The sequence below is a fragment of the Dermacentor andersoni genome, chromosome 8, assembly GCF_023375885.2.
Source record: "Dermacentor andersoni chromosome 8, qqDerAnde1_hic_scaffold, whole genome shotgun sequence".
Taxonomy (NCBI): domain Eukaryota; kingdom Metazoa; phylum Arthropoda; class Arachnida; order Ixodida; family Ixodidae; genus Dermacentor; species Dermacentor andersoni.
In genome coordinates this window covers 75,529,001-75,552,425 of record NC_092821.1, presented here as the reverse complement: position 1 = coordinate 75,552,425, position 23,425 = coordinate 75,529,001, and the positions used below count along the sequence as shown (strand labels likewise).

At 45.3% G+C, this 23,425-nt stretch overlaps 1 protein-coding gene across 2 annotated transcripts in view; it reads right to left on the bottom strand.

The window, feature by feature from the left end:
• Positions 1-23,425, bottom strand: part of LOC126538794 (4-pyridoxate dehydrogenase-like) — a 74,566-nt gene that overhangs the window by 37,057 nt on the left and 14,084 nt on the right. For both annotated transcript variants that reach the window (XM_055074986.1, XM_055074987.1), the window contains exons 2-4: positions 12,444-12,631; positions 9,498-9,700; positions 4,022-4,217 (exon numbers count right to left, since the gene is read on the bottom strand). In XM_055074986.1, the coding sequence (XP_054930961.1) occupies positions 4,022-4,217; positions 9,498-9,700; positions 12,444-12,597 (553 nt within the window). In that variant the 5' untranslated portion in view covers positions 12,598-12,631. The remainder of the gene's footprint in view (positions 1-4,021; positions 4,218-9,497; positions 9,701-12,443; positions 12,632-23,425) is intronic.

Below are 23,425 nucleotides of genomic sequence, written 5' to 3'. Positions count from 1 at the left end.
AGTTACTAAGGTATTCTCCATTAACTCTTATGCCCAATTCTTCCCAATCCAGGTCTCTATGAATATGTCCTGTAAACACGCTGTGAATAGCATTGGAGAGATCGCATCTCCCTGCCTGACATCTTTCTTTATTGGGATTTTGTTGATTTCTTTATGGAGGACTACGGTGGCTGTGGGGCCACAATAGATATCGATCATTATTTTTACATACGGCTCATCTACACCCTGATTCCGTAATGCCTCCATGACTGCTAAGCTTTCGACTGAATCAAACGCTATCTCGCAATCAAGGAAAGCTATATATAAGACTTGGTTATCTTCCACACATTTCTCTATCACCTGATTGATAGTGTGAATATGGTTTATTGTTGAGTAGCCTATACGGAATCCTGCCTCATCCTTTGGTTGACAGAAGTCTAAGGGGTTCCTGATTCTACTTGCGATTACCTTAATAAATACTTTGTAGGCAACGGACAGTAAGCTGATAGGTCTATAATTTTTCAAGTCTTTGGCGTCCCCTTTCTTATGGAATAGGATTATGTTGGCATTCTTCCAGGATTCCGGTACGCTCGAGGTCATGGGGCATTGCGTATACAGGGTGGCCAGTTTTTTTTAGAACAATCTGCCCACCATCATTCAACAAATCTGCTGTTATCTGATCCTCCCCAGCTGCCTTCCCCTTTGCATAGCTCCTAAGACTTTCTTTACTTCTTGCGGCCTCACTTGTGGGATGTCAAATTCCTCTGGACTATTCTCTCTTCCATTATCGTCGTGGGTGCCACTGGTATTGTATAAATTTGTATAGAACTCCTCAGCCACTTGAACTATCTCATCCATATTAGTAATGATATTGCCGGCTTTGTCTCTTAAAAGCAGCGAAGAAGAAACTAGGAATAGGCAAGAATCAGATGTATGCGTTAAAAGACAAAGCCGGTGAGTATAATGTGCCCCAAATGCATGGCATTTTAGCACGCAGCTCCTAGGCGCCTGTTCCTGTGTTGAGCATCGGTGTCCCTCGGCGTAACAGAGCATATGAGCCCAGCGAAGGGTGAATGCACCAACGCTTAGCGCACTTGGGGATTAAGAACGATAGCGAAACGAACGTGAGGAGAAAAGTGGAGGAGCAGGGTGTAGTAGAACCATGAGGCGGAAAGTGGAGGAGGAGGGCATGTCGAAAGCGTGAGAAGGAAATCGTAGTACCGCCCAACACGTTTCTGCGGTGATGATCGCCACGGGATGGCGCCCGAGTAGCGCGTCGTCTGTTCACTGATGACGCCATCAATAAGGCTTGCGGCGAGCGCCTCCACCAATACCATGAAAGCGCTGCATGAGTGGAGGTCTGTCTGCGGTGGCTGCTGCGAATCGCGCCCTCTCGTCAACCACGAACTACCTCTCGCGACCTCCCGATTAGCGAGGCAGTCGCGCCGCACTTCGCTCCGTTTGCAATGAGCCGCACGAGATAGATTTTCGCCGCCAGCCAATAAATCGCGACATGGAAACACATATAGAGCTGCGCTCGAAATCGCATTAGGGAGTATCGTAATCATCGGTGATTTTTCACATTTTTTATACTATTACTGCGTTGCAATGACAGGGCACACTGTGTCTTTGCATCTGTTACATACAAATGTATATACACAGGAGGTGGAACAGAGCGGCTATTGGCCTGCGCCCTCTGGACTAGACTGCGTCATCCACATTCATGGGCAACGCCTCATCAATGTTGAAGCCAGCACGATTTCACTGTGAAGATATTTATTAACAGAAAGCTTTTCCTCATGACCGACTCCGATTATATTTCAAATGCATGTAAACTACAGAAACGCTATCAGTATACTGCACCTAAAACTATTCCCATTAAACTCAGCGCATTTGAACCAGCAAGCCAAATTTTATCGACCTACAGAACCATACATTTTCGTTCGTGATCTCAAATGTTTACTCAAGAAAAGCCATATATCGATAACATAGAAAAACTGAATCACACGATTAAGGAATTCATAATTCGGCATTAAAAACAGGTATCTCAGTTGTATTAATAGCATTGGTTAGAGCATCTCAAGCGAACAAACATTATACATGAGTTTACAGCACACGCGTAATTGTTACAATGTTTACGAGGGTCTCAAACAAATGCTGCTCTCAAATCAGTGGTATGCAACAGACTGCCGTGTACTGCAGTTTTCTACGGCTTAGACGTCTCAGCCTAAAGAAGTGTGATACCGTTTTGTTGCGAAAGCACCAAATAGCCAATTGACCAAGAAAGCCGGCACCTACAGTCTGGAGCAGCGAAATGGCGCCTAAATTCCCATTGGCTGGGACGCCACGTGACTTGCACGGCTCAACGGAGCAGAGCAGGCGAAAGGGAACACCCGCTGCCGCGCTGGCACGCCATCGCTGCTGCGCGAAAGCATCGCCTCTCTCGGCAGCCTGTGCTCCACTGGTCACTGGCACTCGTACTCGGCGTATAAACAACGGGCCCTAGCGGAGCAAGCCCTCTTCTTTACTGGGCCTTAATGTTGGCCTTGGATAAAGTTTCTTTTCCTCCTCCTCCTCGGGTAGTTGCGATAGCAGGGTCACGCTTAACTTTTCTTGTTTTGCTTTTTGCTTTTTCAGCGTCACCCCTAATTCTGAGCTTATTGCTTGACAGCAAGCGTGAAGAGTGATGACTGGCACAGGCTGAAATGTCTCCGGTTTTAGGCGCATTTGATGAGGCATAATAAGGCACAGGCTGGCGAGGACAGCTAGTGGGAATTACTCAATTTTCAAAGTTAACATCAGCCAAATACACAATGGCTTGGTAAAAAGGCTTAGCAGTCTAGTTTTTTAACACTGACAAAACAAACGCAGTGTTCCAAAACTTCAAATCAACCCAACCTGCTGACAAATGCATGTGTATATCATTATTCGATATTCGAAGCTAAATATTCGTATTCGAAAATTTCGATATTTGCACACCCCTAAAATGAATGTATAAAAACACAAACATTGCCAAGCTCGGCGTGATGAGAATAGTTATGTAAAAGTCACCGCGGCTTACTCGGGAGCGGCCCTATAGATTCTATGCCAATCGGGCAAGGTAGCATGGCGTCACGGATCTAAGTGCATCGCCTTTGTGCTATGTAGGAGGGGCTCGCCAAACGTCTCAAGGCACTCGCTTGCCCACGTAGAGTTCATAATTCGAAGACCCGAATAGCGGCATTCAATCGGAAATTAATGCTTTCTCATTCACAACTCATAAGGAGTGCTTAATGTGCTCGGAGTTTTTTTTTTTTTTTTACTTGCTCAATTACAGAGTTGTTAACATCATACTCAGGTTTCTTTCTTTTTCCTAATTTTGCGATTTTCAAGAAAAAAGTATTTCTCAGTTCTCACGTGTTTAGATAGAAGCTCCGGAGGTCAGGCTTTACCTAAGCGACAATTCAGTCTGCTGGATTACATGCCAAGTTTAACCTGCTAAGCGATTTCGAATACTAAGGAGGTGTTTTCCGTAAAAGTGGACAATCCTGTATCTGACCGAAACACGTGCCAGCTGCAAGTGCTGAATCTGTTGGTCAGACTCAATTAACTCGCAGCATGAACCAAAATACGCTTTGAAGCCTGCCAATCAGGGTCCCTATTTCAAAAAATTTCTTGCGCTAGAAACGTCCTGAAGAGAAACGGCCTCCCAGTAGCGATGTTGTACATGTTTTTTAGAGAAGGCGGCTGATCAGTGGCAGACAGCACTTCTGAACGAAATGCTCTCAGAATTCGACCGAAAACATTTGCGGGACTTGGGCAACTTAGTTCGAATTCACACCGTTTTCATCGGTCAACTTCGCTAATAATAAGGCCAACAGTAGGACTTGCTGCAATAGTCTCTTACGAACAGTTCTGGCGTAAGGGCTTCGTGTGAACGGGACTGTAGACCCCGAAGTCTCAACTTTTCACTGCATGAAGGAAAGTAACCCAAGTGCGTGGGTTGTACTTTATCTAGTCCTGCAGTGCTATATCTAGTCCTCGGAGAGGCTACTCAACTCACTGACGTGTTCAGGCACCTCGCTCACGTTGAATGTCTCGATGGCTTTGAAGTGGGGCAACACGCTTGAGTAGTTCCATCCAATGGCCTTGTAATAACTTTCCCATCGGTTGAAGTCATGTTGGCTTCCCCGCACGAAGACCATGGAGTTGATGGAACTGGTGCCGCCGAGAATCTTTCCCGTATTAATGGCAGCCACCTGTCTCGACAGGTACAAAACGAAAAGAACTTATTAGCAGAACGGCCCGCATTCGTGCCTCGGTAATGAGAAAACAAAACACTCAACCAATGCCCCCCATTCGATCGCATGACCTGTACGGTTTTCGCGGCAGTTAGGGCTTGTAATGTTGTCGGGTCGATGTACGTAGTGTCAAGGCGCTCACGTCCACATTACTGTGCTAGTTGCACTATTATACGGAAAAGAACAGTGCAGCATACGGAGTGGAAATTAGAAAGACATTCACAGCACAAACTAGCACCTTTTTTGTTTGTCGATCGGCAGCAATACGCATGGTGTCTGGAAAGTGTGTGCCCATTGTGAAAAAAAAAAACTTCATTAAAACAAATTTTAGTTTGCCTAAAAATTATAATAATTACACCATTCTAAAACTTATATGGGCTCCAACATTGTCCGCAAGAGTAGGCAAACGTTCAGCCACTGCTTTCATCGATTAGCGCAATTCTGGTGGAATATTCTTGAGCCCGTTTCAAACTTATGGCTCAAGCTTTTCCAAAACATGCTGCTGAATATGCTGGCTGCTCACGGTAATCACAAAGAAACTTTAACATTTGCTAACCATTGATCATCAGCCACATTTTTGAAGTTCTTTTGCCAGTTGGCTCGCAACATATTCTTTCAGCAATAACGCACGTTCCTTGAGTTTTTGATTTCTGAATCGACCAGCCTGCCTTAACTAGTAACACGTGCAAGTGCATGTTCAAGGTAACCCGTGAATGCTACTGAAACGAACGAAAATGTGTTGTCGTGCGTTAGCCCTAAAACCCCAACACTGCGGGGAGGTGTTGCATACCACATATCGTAGTTATTGAAAACATAGAGCACAATAAAATACGTGTACCGATGACAAGGAGACTTCAGCACTAATATTTGTCATTTTTGTTAACGCCAATAATAATAGGCTGCAGTCACAACTGACAAAGTATGCGTTGTTTAATCATATTTGCGATCGTTGCATGATACCTACACGTGTTCTTATTTATCTTTTTTCTCGGGGACTGCATTTCATCCGCTAACAACTTAACGCTACCGCTCAGTGCAGGACGCACCTGCATCATTTAGAACTTACTCAAATGTTACCGCTGATACTACCTGTGGTGTAGGTTCTCGCTGAAACTTATGTAATGAGGTTGTACGCGCGGCGGGAATAGTGTTGTAGTTTCTAGAAGATATGCGATTACCATCGATTACGCCGGAAACTTGGACGAGTGATGCATAAAAGGCCGACGCGCTTGACCCGCAGATCACATTTCGGCGATTGCCAACTGTGCTTGCCGCTATCCTTGTGCCTTGAACAAGGTCCATCTAAATTGGTCGCGAACCTTGGAACGAAAAGTGTGCCAAAACCTACCGCCAGAGATATCAGTTAATGGTGCTCGGTTGAATAGCGACTAGGTGAGGGGAGAACAAACACTAAAACCTATCTGAAAAACAAACGGAAATATTTAATCGGAATACTGTCGTACGAGTGAATATTTCGTTTCAAATATTTTTGCTGTACTAAAAAAACAAATGTTCATTTTTTTCTATTTCACAATTTATTAGTTCGTTCTTGGTGACCCCTACCAACCCGTGATTCTGGCACAAGACTTGGCAAGACTGTACACACAAGCTAGAATGTCGTGCGGAATGGCGTTGCACACTTTAACGCGGTGGCTTCATCCGTGCATTTTTTTTTTTATTTCCTTCCGTGTTTGTTCAAAGTGTGGCGTGCGCTTCGCTTCAAATTTTGCGTGACCTAGCACACGACATTCGTTGGCGAAAGGTGAGAGTGGAGGCTTTTTGTTATCGTACAAGTTCACGCTGCGGCATCCGACGCGCTGTGTCTCATCATGACTATAAATGCGGAACGCTCCGCGAAGAAACGTCGCGCCATGTTTGTTCACTCTCCGTAACACAGGCTCTGACTGTGCAACGTGCAGCAACATTAGTAAGTCGAGTTTTTTCTAAATGATAATGTGGGACAATGTTGCCTCGCCTGACACTTGTTGGATATGAATGCATGGTGTCGTGCGGAACTGCGAATGATTCTGTGGAAAGGTTTCGCGTATGTTGCTATACATTGCGACTGTGTGCTGGCCATAGTACCTTTCATTCATTGAACCATGTTTTCTTTGGTCATATATATTGGTTGCATTATTCTAGACGAATAAAAGTGAAGTTCCTTTTGAAACCTGTGTGGCACTCTCATTTATTTTCATCCTGTTCGTTCACCTTCCTGAGAAACCTACTAGAGCAACTGCTGTCAATAGCAGCATAATTATGTTCACATTGAGACATACGCCACTCCTATAGTTTAATGACACACTGGCGCTTCAGCTTATCAAGGGGCCAGGGTTATCAACTAATCAAAAGTTATCTCGAAAATCGCAAGCAGTACGTGATATTAAACAGCTGTTCTTCAGATCACAACATAATCGTAACGGGAGTACCATAAGGCTCGATATTAGGTCCCCTTTTATTTCTTTTATAGGTTAATGACATCTGCAATATACCCCATACTGAGGATATAGTGCTTTTCGGCGGCGATACAAATGTATTTTTTCATAGTAAAGTTTGTAACAGGCCGAATTAAAAGCTAATATATGGCTAAGAGAACTATCACTATGGTTAGATGCAAATGAGTTACAGTTAAATACAAGTAAAACAAAATATGTAATCTTCAGAGCTCGAAACTCGCATATAAAAAATAGTTTCAACCTGCGTTTTGAAGACGCAGTGCTTGAAAAGACGAGCAGTGTAAAGTTCCTGGGTGTCTTTTTTCAGGAATATTTATCCTGGAATGACCACATATCCCACCTCCAAAGTAAGCTATCTCGAACAGTTGGCGCACTATGGAAAATAGGTTCTTTAATTCCAAACAGATTAAAACCGGTTATATATCATGCAGTAACTCAATCCCATCTACAATTCTGCTTACTGATACGGGACTCTACAACGACCACAAATTTAAATAAACTTCAGGTTTTACAAAAGAGAGCTGTTCGTGCTCTTGAACGCATCCGCTTCAATGATACCACATGTACATATGAAACGAGGTATAAATTAGTTCCACCAAATCTTCTTTATACAGAGGAGCTCTCACTTTATATGTTCGCGTAAATTTAAGGAAAACTGGGCACATTTTGAGTCTATCTAGCTTCAAACGACCATAGACTGCAACTTTCGTGTGATTAACTATAAACTACCTAAGATTAGAACTAATTATGGGATGCAACGCTAGAGGTATAAAATTCCAAACCTCCTAAATGAAAACAGGCAAATGTTAGACCTAATAAAGCAATCGCCTTCAATAAAATTGTGTAAAAGAAATATATGTAACCGAACATAGCTCGTTGCTGTGATGTGTGATTTTCGTGTGAACTGTGTGTTTTTACGAAGCGAGTTTTAAATGCTTATTCATGTCAGTTTGAGCCAAATGAATACTGTAGCGTTTTTATGTGTAAGACATAGTAAAGTGCTATGTCTGTATTTGTTTCCTGATTCCTATGTTTGTTACCGAATGCGTACTGCTGCAAATCGTGACTTTTTTTTTATTATTGTTCGCCCAAACTGTGTTGTTCATGCTGTTTTTTGGTTGCACATCGTGTGCTTCTTTTTCTTAGCTTGTAGTGTATAAGTTTTTTCTCCGTCTTGCATCATGAATTCCTTATTCAAATGCCCTTCCTCTTTCTTTCCCTTTCTCCTCATTCTTACGCTGTCCTGATTGCTTCGCTGAAGCGCAGATTGTACAGAGGTCAGGGCCTCAGTCAGGCGCATTACGCGGCTTTACGTGCCTAAAGCCTTTAGTCCCGACCCTTCCGGTTTACTGTAAGCAAACTGGAAAACTTGTGAATAAAAAAATGGTTTGTCGCAAGCTCGCCTCAGTCTCAAAAGAAAAAATGCTGGCGTAGCGGTCGAAATGCCGGACGCTAAAGGAATTCGAACATTCGCGCCAAGCAGCATAGGATCTCGACGTCACTGCCATTTCCGGTTGCGACGTCACTTAATATTTTTTTTTTGCTTGCTGTTAGTTGTTCCCCCCGATACATAGATGCCGAAAGTTGAAACAAGCCGCCTTTTTCTTGACATGTGGGTTTCTATGAAAGCTTTGCTACCAGTTTAAATATACCTTCCCTTGAGTGTCACCGGCTTTCGTTGGCACAGGTTCGCCCATCAAAGATTTCCTTTCATGAGACAGAGTTTTTCTACTGTGTTCTTCACCGTCACTACAACGTGATATTACTAATTAAAATTACGTGGCTTTACGTGCCTAAACCACGATCTGATTATGAGTCACGCAGTAGAGGGGGACTGAGGAAGGTTGGACTACCTGGGATTCTTTAACGTGCACCTAAATCTAAGTACGCGGGTGTTTTCGCATTCCGCCCCCATCAACATGTGGCCACCGTAACCGGGACTCGATCCCCCGATGTTGTGCTTAGCGACCCATCACTATAGCCTCCAAGCAACCACGGTGGGCGTGACAGTACTATTAATGAAAAAATACGGTAAGTTGAATTGTGTCTACTCTTTTTCCTGCACTGAAGACTTGCCCTAATGTTTAACGTGTGCTTTGTAATATACGATCATCATAATGTCTGTGTTGTGTATAAACTCGAGCAGCATATGTTGTCATGTACCCAGCGATGATAGCTGGTACTGACTTAAGAAAGGAAATATTTCTTTTAAGTCTTCCCAACTGACCTAAAAAAGGCCGTATCGCAGTGCTCGAGTGCAATCAATTACCCTATGCAGCAATTTCCAAAAATAGGTGTCTTGTTTTTGTTTTGTTTTTTGTTGTTCTTATGTTATCATACCATGTCGATGATGCCGTGCTCAACATTTCATGGCTGCTATAACTTCTGAATGTGAAACAGGCAGTGTTAATTTGCGTTTTCATATCACGCTGGGAGGAAAATTGTACCGCGATTCTCACTATTTTTTACTAGCCCCTTCCGTGCCGTGAACGAGCTTGGATCGTCCGCACGTTTCTGGTAAAGACGACATGAACGAGCTGGCCTGGTCTCGGTACCTTGCCGCGCTTCTGGCAGATGGCAGCAGACAATCCGTGGGGTAACGCAAACAGGAGCGAACTTATTCTTTCAGTAAAAGTGAAACAAGTGGGCAACTGGTATATTAACAAATATTTTAGGCATTTTGGATCCGAATTATGCACAATAGCGCCACATGGAAGGGGCTAGTGCTGTCACGCAATCTTACGTTGAACAAACAAAATCAATCCATCCCCAAGACACTCACACGTCCTGGGAAGGAAAAGCTCGAATGCTTTTGCGGCACTGTGACGTACTGCCAGCTGTTGTTCTTGTTGGCTGCAAAGGGTGCCATGAAAGGAACCATGAGGTCTGGCGTCTCTTCGCCACCGGCTTCGAGGAGAAGGACGCTGTAGTTGCCGCTCTCCGAGAGCCGGTTAGCCACAACGCTTCCTGCTGAGCCGGCGCCCACTGCGCATGCGTGAAGAGCAATCAATGAAATGCTGAACATTCGGTTGAAAGCGATAAATCTTTTTAAATTTCCCGTAAGGCTGCACAAACGCTACAATATGCTGACTGCATCCGTGGGCAATAATGTATATATACAGACCACCAGCTAATCTGACTATGGTCAGTTGAATAAAATTACAGCGATTTTAGTTCTTGCCCGCGATATTTTTTGCAGAAACCGCAGAAATTGTTCCCTTTTGTCTCTCTTTTTGTCTTATAGCGGTAGAAGTCTTTTCCTCAATTCGTGACGCCTCATAGTCGTGACTCGTGACAACGTAGCTCTGGCATCTAGCGACTGCAATTCCTGCAGCAAATGTGACGTTCTGTGACGCCGACGAGGCCAGCTCTGTCACTGTGACAGAAAACTGTCGTCGTGCCATCACTGCAAAAAGATATGTAAGATATGCTATGGAAATTTATCTTCCATTTTGAGAGATGCTGAGTCGGGTCTTAAGTGGAGTGATTTCTACAGCGCCGATGGGCTGACTTGCAGGGCTTAGACATCATAACGTGGTGTCATACATGCACCAATACCTTCACTTTTCTCGTGCTTATGCGTAACCAACACTCGTGCAAAAATACCCGCTATGCGAGCTCGCACGAGCTGCAGTGTTCGAGCCCCATGTTTGTCGCAAGGCATTTATAAGCCAGCTTCCTGTCGATTTGTCTCCATGATAGAGGCAGTGATTCACAGGGAAGCAAAAACAAATTTCGCAGATGTATGCTAATTCGAGCAACTCGTACGTTAAAGCGAGTTTTGCCACTTCTCGGAAGTCCCCGCAGGCACTGGTTTCGCACTGCCCGAAATATACGCAAAACTTCGAAAATGCTTCGTTACATCTATTGCAAGTATTTTCAAACACTACATATCCGAGCGTGCTACTTCTGTGCGCTCCATTACCTAGGACGCATGGTGCTGCACGCTCCGCCGGCTCTATCATCGCCGACGTCCGGCTGCGCCTTCCGACGTACTCGTAACGCGGTGAGTTCTTGCCTGTTAGGCCGGATCCACGCTGCCGTCATCCGCCCCGCCCCGTTGCCATCACGGCGCCGGCGCCCGTCAAGATAAAGCGTTTCCTCGACATGCTCAACTCGGAAACGGCATGCATGCGACATTGCCCGACGCTCTTAACGTTTCCGGCGACTTTTTCTTGAGCAGAAACCGGTGATGAAACGTTCTTTCCTGACGGAGACCTTCGCGGTGGTGGTCACGGGACGGGCAGCATTATGGCCGTGCAAATCAGGCCCAGTGATTGTTCATCCCCGTCGCTGGTGCCCAAGCAAATCATTTTCATCGACGCCTCAATCATATGGCTGCTTGTGGGGTCCAAAGAAGTCTGAGTTAATATCATGTTTGTCATTCAGTGTGCCGCTGCCGTCTGTAAACCGTTGTTGTGGAAGTCCCTGAAGACTTCACCGTAAAACGGTTGGTTCAACCGATGTCTCGTGTGCGCCTATGGCGTTGACGCCTATCGCTGCACCCCGCTTAGGTTGTCATTCGCCAAGGGCCCGTATACATAAAATAGCTGTTAGGCGCAGAACTGTTCGTGAGAGAGGCGCCAGCGAATTGTCATGCCGGACACAACACTTCATAAGGCAGCCGGCTTTTGTCAAAGAGTCCTTACGAACGAAAAGCTTTATGAGCTCAGCTCCGAGGGCCGAATTCATTGGGCTTTTCGTTCTTAAGTGCCATTTGGCAATGGCTGGCCACTTTCGGCATTAGATTTCCTCTGTAGATATTACCCGTGCCCTCCCTGCGGCCGTACTCTTCCAACGCTACCTAGATATCACAAGACCTGTGCACTGTGCTTTATGAAGTCATGCTACTAGGGCCGAAATTTCTATTCCCAAATCGGCGGGATGAAAGCGGTTACGTCAAAATAAGCGCGGCTTACTCGGCAGCATTTCTGTTTGATTCCTATGATAGTCGGCCCTAGTAGCATGACGTCATAAAGCAAAGTGTACAGGCCTTGTCCTATCTAGGTGGCTTTGAGTCACCACAGTACCAGCTCTCTATTTTCACTATACATTCGGTACCTTGAGTGCAGGCGAAGAAAGAGCTGACCAAGGGCAATGCTTTCTAAATTTGCTGGTCTCAGAAGAAAAGATGGCGCTTATTACTTGTTCGCTTATGCAAAATTGACTATTGTTCTGGCACCCGCCAATAATGGCGGCGCGCTCCCCGCTCTTTTGGGCAATCGCGGAGGGCGCGGACTAACCTAAAGGAAGTCTGAAATTCAGTGTACGGGCTGATGTCACTGTTTCGTTCGCAGGCGTTGATTTTCATTCACCAGCCACATTTTGGCATCACTATTCATGTTCGATATCACTATTGCATGGTATAGTTGTCCTTACGAACCGTTCTTGTGTAAGAACGTTGACCAGAATTCATAAAACTATCAGTTCGTGAGTTTTCTTGCCACCGGCTAAACACCTATTCTAATGATGTGTGAAGCGTGAGGTTTTGGAGACTCTTGCTCTTAAGAAAAGTTCTATACAAAAGCATTTTGTAAACAAGCGCATCTATCGGTATATTTTCAGAAGTTCCCGAATTTAGCTACATCGCTACACTAAACTGTTGTTTGAACAATATTATGTGGAGCATTTCTAGAATATCTTGTTCCCTAGAAAACTAGGCCATAAGAAATAATGCCCATGACCCTTATCACAACTACACGGCACACGTGAAAGCAAGAAGTATTACCTATGATGTAATCGTAACAGCTGCGGAGATGTATGCCATTCCTTTCCTTGCATCCCAATCTTCGAAGGGCACCCCCTTTCGTGTCGCCAAGTGCGTGACAAAGTGACAGCCGTAATATTACGAAGACAGTTACTGCAAGCAGTGGGAACGCCATGGAACATTCCAGAGGGCGCAGCACTCCAAGTTATCTGAAACCAAAGAGTTTAAAGAGCAATCAAGAGCACATAAATTGGTAAAAGTTCGTATAGTGGGTTTAAAAATTTCATAAAGCGACGCAGCTGACACCTTACAGATACGACGGCAAATAATTAAGCATTTGTCTCTATTTTTTATACGCAAAATGACGACGATAAAGGCGAAGTCGACATATACATTCCCAGTGGTGGACCTTTCTCGCACCGGCCCGGCCTTATCTGCCGGTAGCTCCGCGGCACGGCACTGCTGTCAGTTGTTTGAAGGTGGCGGTTGTTCTTCATACGTACGCGGCGTACGAGCAACGAAGTGTGATTTGTTCTCCGTGGAGCAAGGTGCGACCGCCCATCGAAATCCACAGGGAAATGCAGCCCACGTATGGGGAAAGGTGTCTTGACTTGAGAAGTGACAGGTGGTCGTGTTGTGATTTCCCAAAAGAACGTGAAGACTTGCATGACAATGAGTGCTCGGGGAAGTCCTGTGCGTCGCTGACTGACTACAATGCTTCCCGCGTGGATGCGAGGGGGAAAGCGGATTGGCGTGTGCCCCTCTAGGACATTTCCCGGGAGCCTGACATGTAGCATGGGAGTGTTCCCGACATCGTTCACAATCATTAGGGTACCGGAAGGTTTCATGTCGGTGGGTGCCTCAGCAGTTGGGTGACAAGATGGACGGCAAGTGAATGGTTGCTTCACTGAATCATCTGCAACGGTACACCGAGGAGCGTGAACGTTTCCTTCACTGCATCGCTAGTGGCCATGAAACGTGGATATGCATTTCACACCAGGATCGAAGCAGCAGAGCATGATGTGGAAACATGCGGGTTTGCCTGTGACAAAAAAAAAATTGTACAGCGCCATCTGTTGGAAAAGTGATGGTAACGGTCTTCTGGGATCGCCGAACACCACTCCCGCTGGATTTCATGCCACAAGGTGCCACCATCAATGCCGACAGCTATTGTTCCACACTGTCACGTCTGCTGGCTGCCATCAACCGAAAACGCCCAGGAATTCTCGATGTGGGCAACGCGGTTATACTCCACAACAATGCGAGGCCACATGTGGCAATCAGAACCGCCGACAAGCTCCGGTCGTATCACTGGGAGAGTCTGGACCACCCACCATACAGTCCGGACCTCGCCCCTAGTGATTTCCCCATTTTCGGTCCGCTGAAGAAGTGCTTGGTAGGACAGCGATTCATGTGCAACGATGAAGCCAAGACAGCAGTCCGATGGTGGTTCCACAATCAGCCGGATGAATTCTACTACAGGGGCATCTCAAATTTACTGCTGCAATGGGACAAATGTCTGAACCTCTGTGGGGACTATGTGGGAAAATAGCGTAAGTAGAATAGTATGTTTATTTGTAATTACCTGTATGTAGCTTACTTTGGCTAATAAAAAATAGGGGTAGGGCTTCCTGGTTCGCCCTCGTGTTTTGTGCAAACACAAGTAATTGTTCATTTAGGCCAACTACGAAAATGGCAGAGAGTCGATTGAAGCATAAACTCTGACGTTCAGACTGGCACTATTTTCTCATATAAAATAAGTATATCCGCCAGTGTCACCCAGCTCAATGTTGGCTGGCCCAACAAAGACCACGATTTCAATGGGAGAGGAGGTGGAGCGTATGTCAATGCCGCCGCATTTCCTTTTTATCTTATTTCTGCGATGATGTCCGAGCAACATGCCAAAAAGAAACAGTCATCATTATATGAATATTGCAAAGAAGTCGTTGCATATTTGCAGGCGTTTTTTAAAAATTCACTCATTGACGTGAACGTGCTCGTACGGTCGCCGTGTGACTGGATCACTCTGGGAACACTAAGGAACATCGTAATTGCAATGCTCTAGCTTTTTCTAGTGACATATAGCGATGTTTTTTTTTTCTTTCTTTCTTTTTGCATGGTTTATGAGAGACGCATCGCCAGTCGGAAGAACCAGTAACGGCCAAAAATGCTGTAACGACATAATGCTGTAAATATGCATGGTCAAAATGTCCCCAGCTATTAGTTCTTTAAGAGCAGGCACGTCGTCACACAGTGTGCTTCTGCAAATACTCGTTCTTATTATCATGAAACATGTAAGCGTATACAATCAACACAAAGAGAGATATAATGGCGCTGACAATTGTCTGCCTAAAAGGGCACCACGCCCAACCGCTTGCAGAGGAGAGAAATCAAAAGCAAAAGATGAAGGAGGTAAAGGAGGAAAAAAAGAAAGAGTAAAGAACAACACATCACACTGTAACAAGTAGAGTATGAGCATCACAGACGAGAGTATATTCGCATGGATGGCTAGAACTCCCGCAGAGTTTTGTGAGCCTTATACTGAGTCGAAGCAGGACCTTTCGGAAACAACGTATCGTGAAGCGCAATTCGAGCAAGATTAAGTTGCTGGAACTTGTTCAGCAGCACACAGCGGCAACTGTGGAAAGTTGGCCATCCTAACAGCAAGTGGTCAAGGGATACGTTTTAGTGTCCACAAGCCAGGCACGAAGGGCTCAGCGCGCGTCCTTGTCCGTGAAGGCTCATGCGCCTAAGTAAACAAACAACAAACACTCGAGGAATCTGGAATCTAGTTCAATTAGCCATCAACGGCGCCCAATGAGGGCCACCGGGCTAGCTATATTTTAGTTGTGGAAGTAGTTTCGGGACCCTACACTGTGACGTCTCTTAAAGCACGCAAGTGGCACTGGGACGGTAAAATAAAGGTGGGCAAATACCAACCTTTGCGAATACGAATTGAATACAAGTAGTAAGTATTGAATATCAAATCGAGTATCGAACAGTCAAGCGCGGATGCATATATTTGTAGCAGGAGTATTTATTTTGGTATTATCAGGTACTGTGCCTGTACTGACTAGTGCAAAAAACAGCTATCAAGAATAAATGAACAGTATTAAACACAAGATCACCGACTGTCACTAAAAAATCAGCACAGAGAGTCTCTCACCAACATTAGAGTCTCGTCGCAAACACGCTTTGCAAGAATGAATGCCTGCTGTATGACTAGCTTTCCAAAAATTCTAGATAAATGGTTGTTCAAAAAAGATAAGAAATATTGAGAAAATACAGAAAGCTGCTAAACGACTTGTGCGCCGTAGACACTTATAAAGGGTCTGTTGCAAGGAAAATATCAATGGTGCTAGCATAAAGTATCGAAATGAGATGTGGCTACACTACCCAAGACACTAAATCACAGACTACAAGCGAAAATCAAAGTTGTCATGTAAGCTTTCACAGCGAAACTCAAAACAATTCCGTTACCCATTTTGTTTTCTAATTGTTCAAAACCACTAATCATTCTCACTCTACTGATAACTAGCCATAATTTATTTAGCAGACGGGGAGTAGTAGCCAGAGTTTACCGGTCGGCTGATGCGAAATATACGGTTAGTTTCGAGTATTCGAAAATACCCTGCTCTTTGTTTTCCAATATGAGTGCGAACAAATAGTGTGTGGAATTCGATCCATATTCTAAACTTCCAATATTCGCCCACCCCTAGTCAAATCACATCATTCAATTGAATGTGGCTAAGTCACTGCTAAGACTGGGCAACAATTTGAACAATGCGGCCAACAAAGAAAGCGTTTCTTCGGCAAAGTATGTCGTTGGTCAATTACGTGTAATATGTACAGAAGAGGTAAACAAGCACTGAAGAAGCGCGGAGACAAAGAAGACGACAGGACCAGTGTTCACCCTGGCACCTTGTTTGCCTTCGACATTTGTGAGTGCCGTTTATGTTCTCAATATACGGAAGTGTTTCCTGCGCCTCTGTCGCCACCAAATCAGCGACAATTTTCGTTTGTTGTTCTATTGCTTGCGTGCCCATAATCTGCAGCGCAAGAAACTACTGACTAGAAAAAAAGTGGAGGAGCAAGCAAGCGCTTTCAACGAGGTGTTGATTGAGAACATGTGACAAATATATGTTGGGCGAAACACGAAGTTAAAACACCAAAATAATGTGTAGCATAAAACAAGCAATAAAATAACTAAGACACAATGTAGGAGCTGTAGTAACGTGGCGATCAAGATCGGCCGATTTGTGTTATGTAAAGAGTGACAGAGTGCCGGCGATCATGGCCGCTCGATCAAAATTTTGAGGACGCTTAAGCTTCACCTTTAAGAGTGGAACGCGACGACAGCATTCAAAGGCCACTGACTGCTTCTCACGCTTCCCGGCAGCTGCAGTTTATGTAACCGTAATGTTTTCCTGGAAGTGTGGCAGCGAACGCTATGCACTAAGGCGAGCTTTCTGGTTCTTTTTTTTTTTTTTCCACGGTGGGCGCTTTCGCTCCCGCGGAGACGCGGAGGCGAGAACCATTTGGTTGGTGCAGCAAGGAGCCGATCGTGGGGCGCCGCTCCTACTAAGACAGACCTCAAACGGCAGCTGGAAAAGGGATTTGTGTTGGAGTTCCCGCGTAACAGAATTATGTTTTCTTGCATATTCAAATTACAATTCGATGCTATCATGTCTGTAGGTTGTGTGAAAATCGTACTTTACGAATTTTCTGCCGCATTTTACACTGAGAAAGTCAGTTAGTCCGGTAACGCCTCCGCACCACGCGGAGGGTCTGCGTGGATCGGGATGCGTGGCTGGGGATCATTTTTCTCGTACAGAGAGAGAGAGCAAATTATAAAGGAAAGGTAGGGAGGTTAACCAGGACTGAGCCCGGTTGGCTACGCTACACTGGGGAAAGGAAAAAGGGGAAGGAAAGACGCTGACTCAATCCAGTAGCCTTCAAATATCGCAGCAGAGCTTTTGTGGCCTTTTGTAGCTGCGATATGCGAGGCCATGGTCCCAAGATCTTCTTCAAGGTGAACAGTGTTCTATCTAGCTGATTGAGAGCGGTGCAGAGGTCATGTCTTTCGTTTTGAAAAGATGGGCAGTAGCACAGTAGATGTTCTATAGTTTCCTCGGCACTGCAGGCATTACAGTCGGCGCTATCAGTCATTCCAATCAAAAACGTATATGCATTCGTGAATGCGACGCCCAAGCGTAAGCGGCACAGCATTGTTTCCTCATATCGCAGAAGCCCTGGTAACAGCCGCAGTAGCATAGAGGGGTCGAGGGAATGCAATCGTTCTTGGGTGAATTCAGGTGTGTGCCACTTCTCTAATGTCATACGGTGTGCTACCTTGCTTAGGTGTTGGGCTGCCTCGGTTCGCGATAAGGGTACAGAAACAAGGGTTGCTCCTTCGTGCGCTTTCTCGTACAGACATCGCCGCCGGCGCCGACGCTGAATTTCCTGCGACATGGGGCCCTTAACGCTATTGTGTTAAAATGTACGAATTTATGTGTGTTACGATCTAGCGGCTGCAGGCTCACACACGGTAGCGCGTGCGCTCCCATAAGTAAAGCTCTCGCGATCACACAGCTGCGCCGATCTTCCGAACGCGTTATGAAACACCTTTGTGAGATCAGCGCACCTGTGAGATTGCGAAAGCTTTTCTTATTTATTGGAACAACGCGTGTCGCCACATGTGAGCCCGCGGCCGCTAAGTTGAAGCACACAACACCGTGAGCATTCAAATCTATCGGCCAGGATGAGCTGGTCTTCTTTCGCCCTAAGACAATATCGATTGGGTTATCTTAATCGCACCTAACTACAGCTCGTACCTTATGCGTTCGGCCTTTGTTATTTTCTTGGCAGTTTCACCTTGCGTATTTATTTTATTTTCTACTGCCTTTTTGCTTGCATTTCACCTTTTACGCATTTGTCAAATGTATTCAGTAAACATTCATGCAGGAGACACCGCTCTTGCGCCCCTTATATTTTTCCTTGGGCGCCTCTTCTTTTGAGTGCCCATCACAAGCTTACACCAAGTCGCCCACTACTCAAGTCTTCTGTGCACAATCTGTTGCTGAGTGTTGGCCAACATGAAGTCAGAAAGTGCGCTTATTATAAAGTGGAATGTCAAGTGTCGTCTTTCTAGTTGCCATGACAGTTCACAAACTTACCATGTATTTCTTTTCCCGGTGAGACTGGTTGGTGCACACCATTACAAAACGCGCAACCACATATCTAAGCAACGCACCTCGTATCAACAGGAACGAGGTTACCTTTGTAGATTTGTTTGTTGATACTGTTAGCCTCCTAAAGTGGCATTAAAGGAGTGGCATACAGAACATAGGCCACAATACATCTCACTTTTTTATGAAACATAGCGTATACTAAAGCGTAAGCAAAGCGGTAGCAAAGTTAGCGCATGGGTCTTGCGCATATGAGGCAGTAAAGCTCACAGTGTCGACAAATTTTTTCACGTTATGGTAAAGACAAGATGACGCACAGTATTATGTAGCGCACGTGATTACTCAAGAAAAACTGCAAATCTGGAGGGCTGCGGCATCGGAATAAATTAATCAAGCAGCGCTAAAAAGCGTGTCACAGAAGATGTTACTACTGAATCGGGAAGCAAGTTTCATTGTCTCAAACGCTCAAGTGGCTGACTTAAGGAAAATTAAACGCACCCGAGTTTGCTTCGTTGTGAACTTTCAGGAAAAACAATTTTAGTACCTCGAACTTTGTCCTCAGTTAGAGCGTTGGTACATTTGTCGATCGGCGGAAATCTGTATAGGGAATGCAATTGGCGATGCTTAATAAAGCTAAATAGGGAGACTACAAGCACCGGGCTCTGCCTGGTCTTTGCCGATTTGTGGTACAGTTCCTGTGAAGAAATCCTTCATCACCACAATATCCTTTCACGGCAATCTACCCTCGCGCCATGATTGAAGTGTGCGCTACGTCAGCATAAATGCAACGTCCAACATCTCGAAAACAACCACCACGTTTGAATTGCCAGGTTTGTCAGCGTCTCTAGCAACGGCTTAACTCTGACGCCAAAATGTGTACATTTGGGAATACGACCACGTTTACTAACCGATGCGGAGCGAACGCGGCGCAGCCGTTCTTACCAGCATATATATATATATATATATATATATATATATATATATATATATATATATATATGCTGGTAAGGATCTACCCATCGATCGAAAATTCTGGCTCCGCCATTGAGTACGCTACCTTCAAGGACTCGCTGGCAAGAGCATTGACTTCCTGTCTACATTGCGGGCTGCATCCAGCACTTATGGTACTTTTGCTCATATCTCTAGCTATCTTCACAAGCCTGTCGAAGTCCCTAGTGCGAATTATTCTCCAGGATAACGTGAGAAGCTATTTCGCTTTCATCTGTACTTGTACGCCTGGGATGACTCGGATGGCGTATTCTAACGAAAAATTATCCCGGTATATAAATTCAGACATTGGTGATCTATCACAAATCCCCCGCAAAGCCAACGCAGTGAAACTAAGGCGAAAAAATGCGCACGAGTGATATTAGTCTCAAATGAAATTCACCGTGCGGACGCGAACCTATAGCACGCGCAAAGCAACACATCGCTTAGAAATGAAACGTTTTTTTTTCGTGCGAATGAATTAGTTCTTGTCATTATGTTCTTACTGTGCGAGAACCGAGTAGCCCGGCAAAGAGGTATTTTAGGCACATTAAAGAAGCGAAGACGACTCACGACAGGCTTGCAGTTATCTTTACCACAAGTGAAAAAACACAAAAACAGAGTCGGAGACACGGTCGTCATCCGTCTTAGGTGCGCGATCGGAGGGGAAATGAAGAAGATGGGTTGCGTCAAACAACTTTAATAAAAATAAATTATGGCACTTTACATGTCAAAACCACCTACAGATTATGAGGCACGCCGGAGTGGAGGACTCCGGAAATGTCGACCACCTGGGGTTCTTTAACGTGCACCTAAATATAAGTACACGGGTGTTTTCGCATTTCGTCCCTATCGAAATGGGGCCGCCGTGGCCGGGATTTGATCCCGCATACTCGGGCTCAGCAGCCCAACACTGCACCCACTGAGCGACCACGGCGGGTTGCGTCAAACAACTTAAGAACTGGGACACATTGAGAAAGTAAGATCGACGTCTTGCAAATACACTAAAGTAGCAGTTGAAGCAGGGTCGGTGTGCACTGCAGCAAATACTTATGATTGCCGCTGTTATTGCACAGAGAAAAGCTCAAAGCATACTGTGGCAGGTGGGAGACTACCGAAAAAGGAGTGCGAACATCCTTCTACGAGCAGACATTCAGGGGCACCCAAACCTCCTTGAACAGATCGTCCGGTTTCATACTTTTCGTCCGGCAATTCCGTGCGGCAGTTTCGTAAAGTTATACGAAAGGTCACTGGCAGTATGAAGAGAGGCTTACCAGTGCAGTAGGTAGAAAAGGAGTTGACGACCAAATAATGAAAAAATCTTACGGTGCTTCGAAATTCACGCGTGCATACTGGCGTATGATGGCACGGACCCTTGAATCATTCGGTGCTTCACCGCGTCGATCTAGGTTTTCTTCTCGCCTATTCACAACCATTTGACGGACTAGGCACTTTATATTTATTTTGAAGCATTTTTGTTTCCGGCAGCGCGCCATCGCTGACGCCATAGTGGATCAGCCTAGCCATGGTGTCAAGCTTCATATCCACGATAAAATAAATATTTTTAAATAATAATTCTAAACACTTGTTGGTGCGTGGAAATAGATATCCGCTGCTGTAGACGTAGCAGGATATCGCAAGCTTTTAAACTCAGAATATTTATGCTACAGCAGCGTATCTAATCAAGATACTTGGTTTCTAAGCGTTTTAAAACTCGTTTCATAAGCGTCAACACAGTCGGAGTTTTTTGCGAATAAGTACACAGGATAACTTTACGAGCATTACTGATATTCGTAGTATTCCGCTCCGGTAAAAGATTTAATCGTGCTGATCGCATCGGAACAATACTAAATTCTTTCTTTTATTTTTATTTTTTATTTTTTTGAACACACATTCCCCAGTTCTCGAAGCTCCGATCAACAACTGCGACAACATACAACGCATCGATTCGTCGTGCGACAGTGTCGTAACGCAACCAAAACAGAGCAACAAAAGAGCGTTTCAAAACTAGTTTCGTGCTCGAAAGGTTACACAAGAGAAACAAAACAAAGCAATCGCAGTCTTTCTTACGGTAGAGTCAGTCCAACCTTCTGGGAAAGTCAGAATACTCGAATGCACGCTGCGCGTGGGCGGAAGACAGAATCTCGCGGGGAGAAAAGCATTTTCGAAGGACAATGCAGAGCCAAGGAGGCGACGTTGTTACAAAACTGTAGCCCTTTGTTGCGCATGTGGTGTGCGACCTTGAATGACGCCGATGAAAGTTTCGCGGCCGCGCCGCATGCTGCATTCCGCAGGTATCCCAAAAGTAGCAACATATAATAGCGCGTCGCAGCCAGTGCAGTCACTTTCACCGACTTTGTTCCAAATACACCGCCTGTTTTCATCATCAATTTTTCGCGATACTATATCTTTTAGTTACAGCACGCTTGCATGACCTTTCAGTATCATAACACAGTTATCGGCGAATACGCTTCTTTAGAGAAGTCGCGATGAGAATTTCAGTTGCGTGTGGAGCATACCTTTAAAGGTTACATTTAAAACGTTGTCTTGGAAACGTTGCCCACATATGACTGGCCATTTGGAAACCTGGACAGCGTATAATACTTTCGAGCACTAGTGAAGGATTTTTCCACAAAGGCAGTGCTTCATCCACACAGATCTTACTTCGCGGGAACACTGGCGGCAATGTCAATTATTCCAAAAAAGATTTCATAAACAAAAAACCACCGACGAATGCGATGCTCCCTAATGAGAAATTTGAGCGCAGCTGTATACATGTTTTCATTTCGCGATATATTGGCTGGCGCGAACAATCTGTCTCGTGCGGCACATTGTAAGCAGAGCGACGTGTGGCGCCACTGCCTCGCTAATCGGAAGATGGCGAGAGGCAGCGCGTGGGTGACGCGTGGGAGCCATTCACAGAAGCCGCCGCAGACAGACCTCCGCTCATGTAACGCTTTGTTTCCGTATATGGTATCGGTTGACGCGCTTGCAGCATGCCATCGGTGAACAGATGACAACGCGATACTCTGGCGTTATCTCGCCGCGGTCGTCGCGCAGAGCCCGTCTTGCGCTGCACTACGCTTTTCTTCTCACGCTTTCTACGTGCCCTCCTCCTCCGCTTTCCTCCTCGCACTCTCTTTGCTATCACCGTCCCCCGCTGCGCCCTGCGTTCACTCTTTCATCCTTCGCTGTGCTCGTTCACTCGGCTACGCCGAAAGACGCCGAGAGGAACGCCGAGGCTCAACGCAGGAACGGCCGCCTAAGACATGCAAGCTGTTCGCGAAACACAAGCTATACGCGAGACGCTCGCATAATGTTATTGACGTCCGCACGTATCGCTATCCATTTTGAATTTTCCAGACGCTGCTAGTCTTAAAGGACAATATACTAATCATCTTCCCAATGAGGCCGGATGGCCAAGTTCTATTTCTCCCTCCTACTGCTGTTGAACGTTTCTATTGAAGGGATGTTCATTCTACTAAGGCTGTAGACTCAAGAATTTCGCAACGAGGAGCACTACCTCAGGTCGAGCGCCTATCCTGCGCCCTGCGTTGGCGCTGCTTGCTTGCTTGCTTGCTTGCTTGCTTGCTTGCTCCTAACTTGTGGCGCTTACCCACTACGGGCGATTGGCCACGAAGCCGGCGGTTAAAGGTTAAAGGGAAGAGGAGAGAGAAAAACCTAAACGGAAAATTAAATCAGGGGAAAGTATAACGTTCATGTTAATTAAGGAATAGGTTTACGTGGCAGATATAGAAATAAAAAATATTTAATTATATATAAACAGCAAGCTTTGTGTTCTTTTGGGGGGGTGGTATTATTAGCATA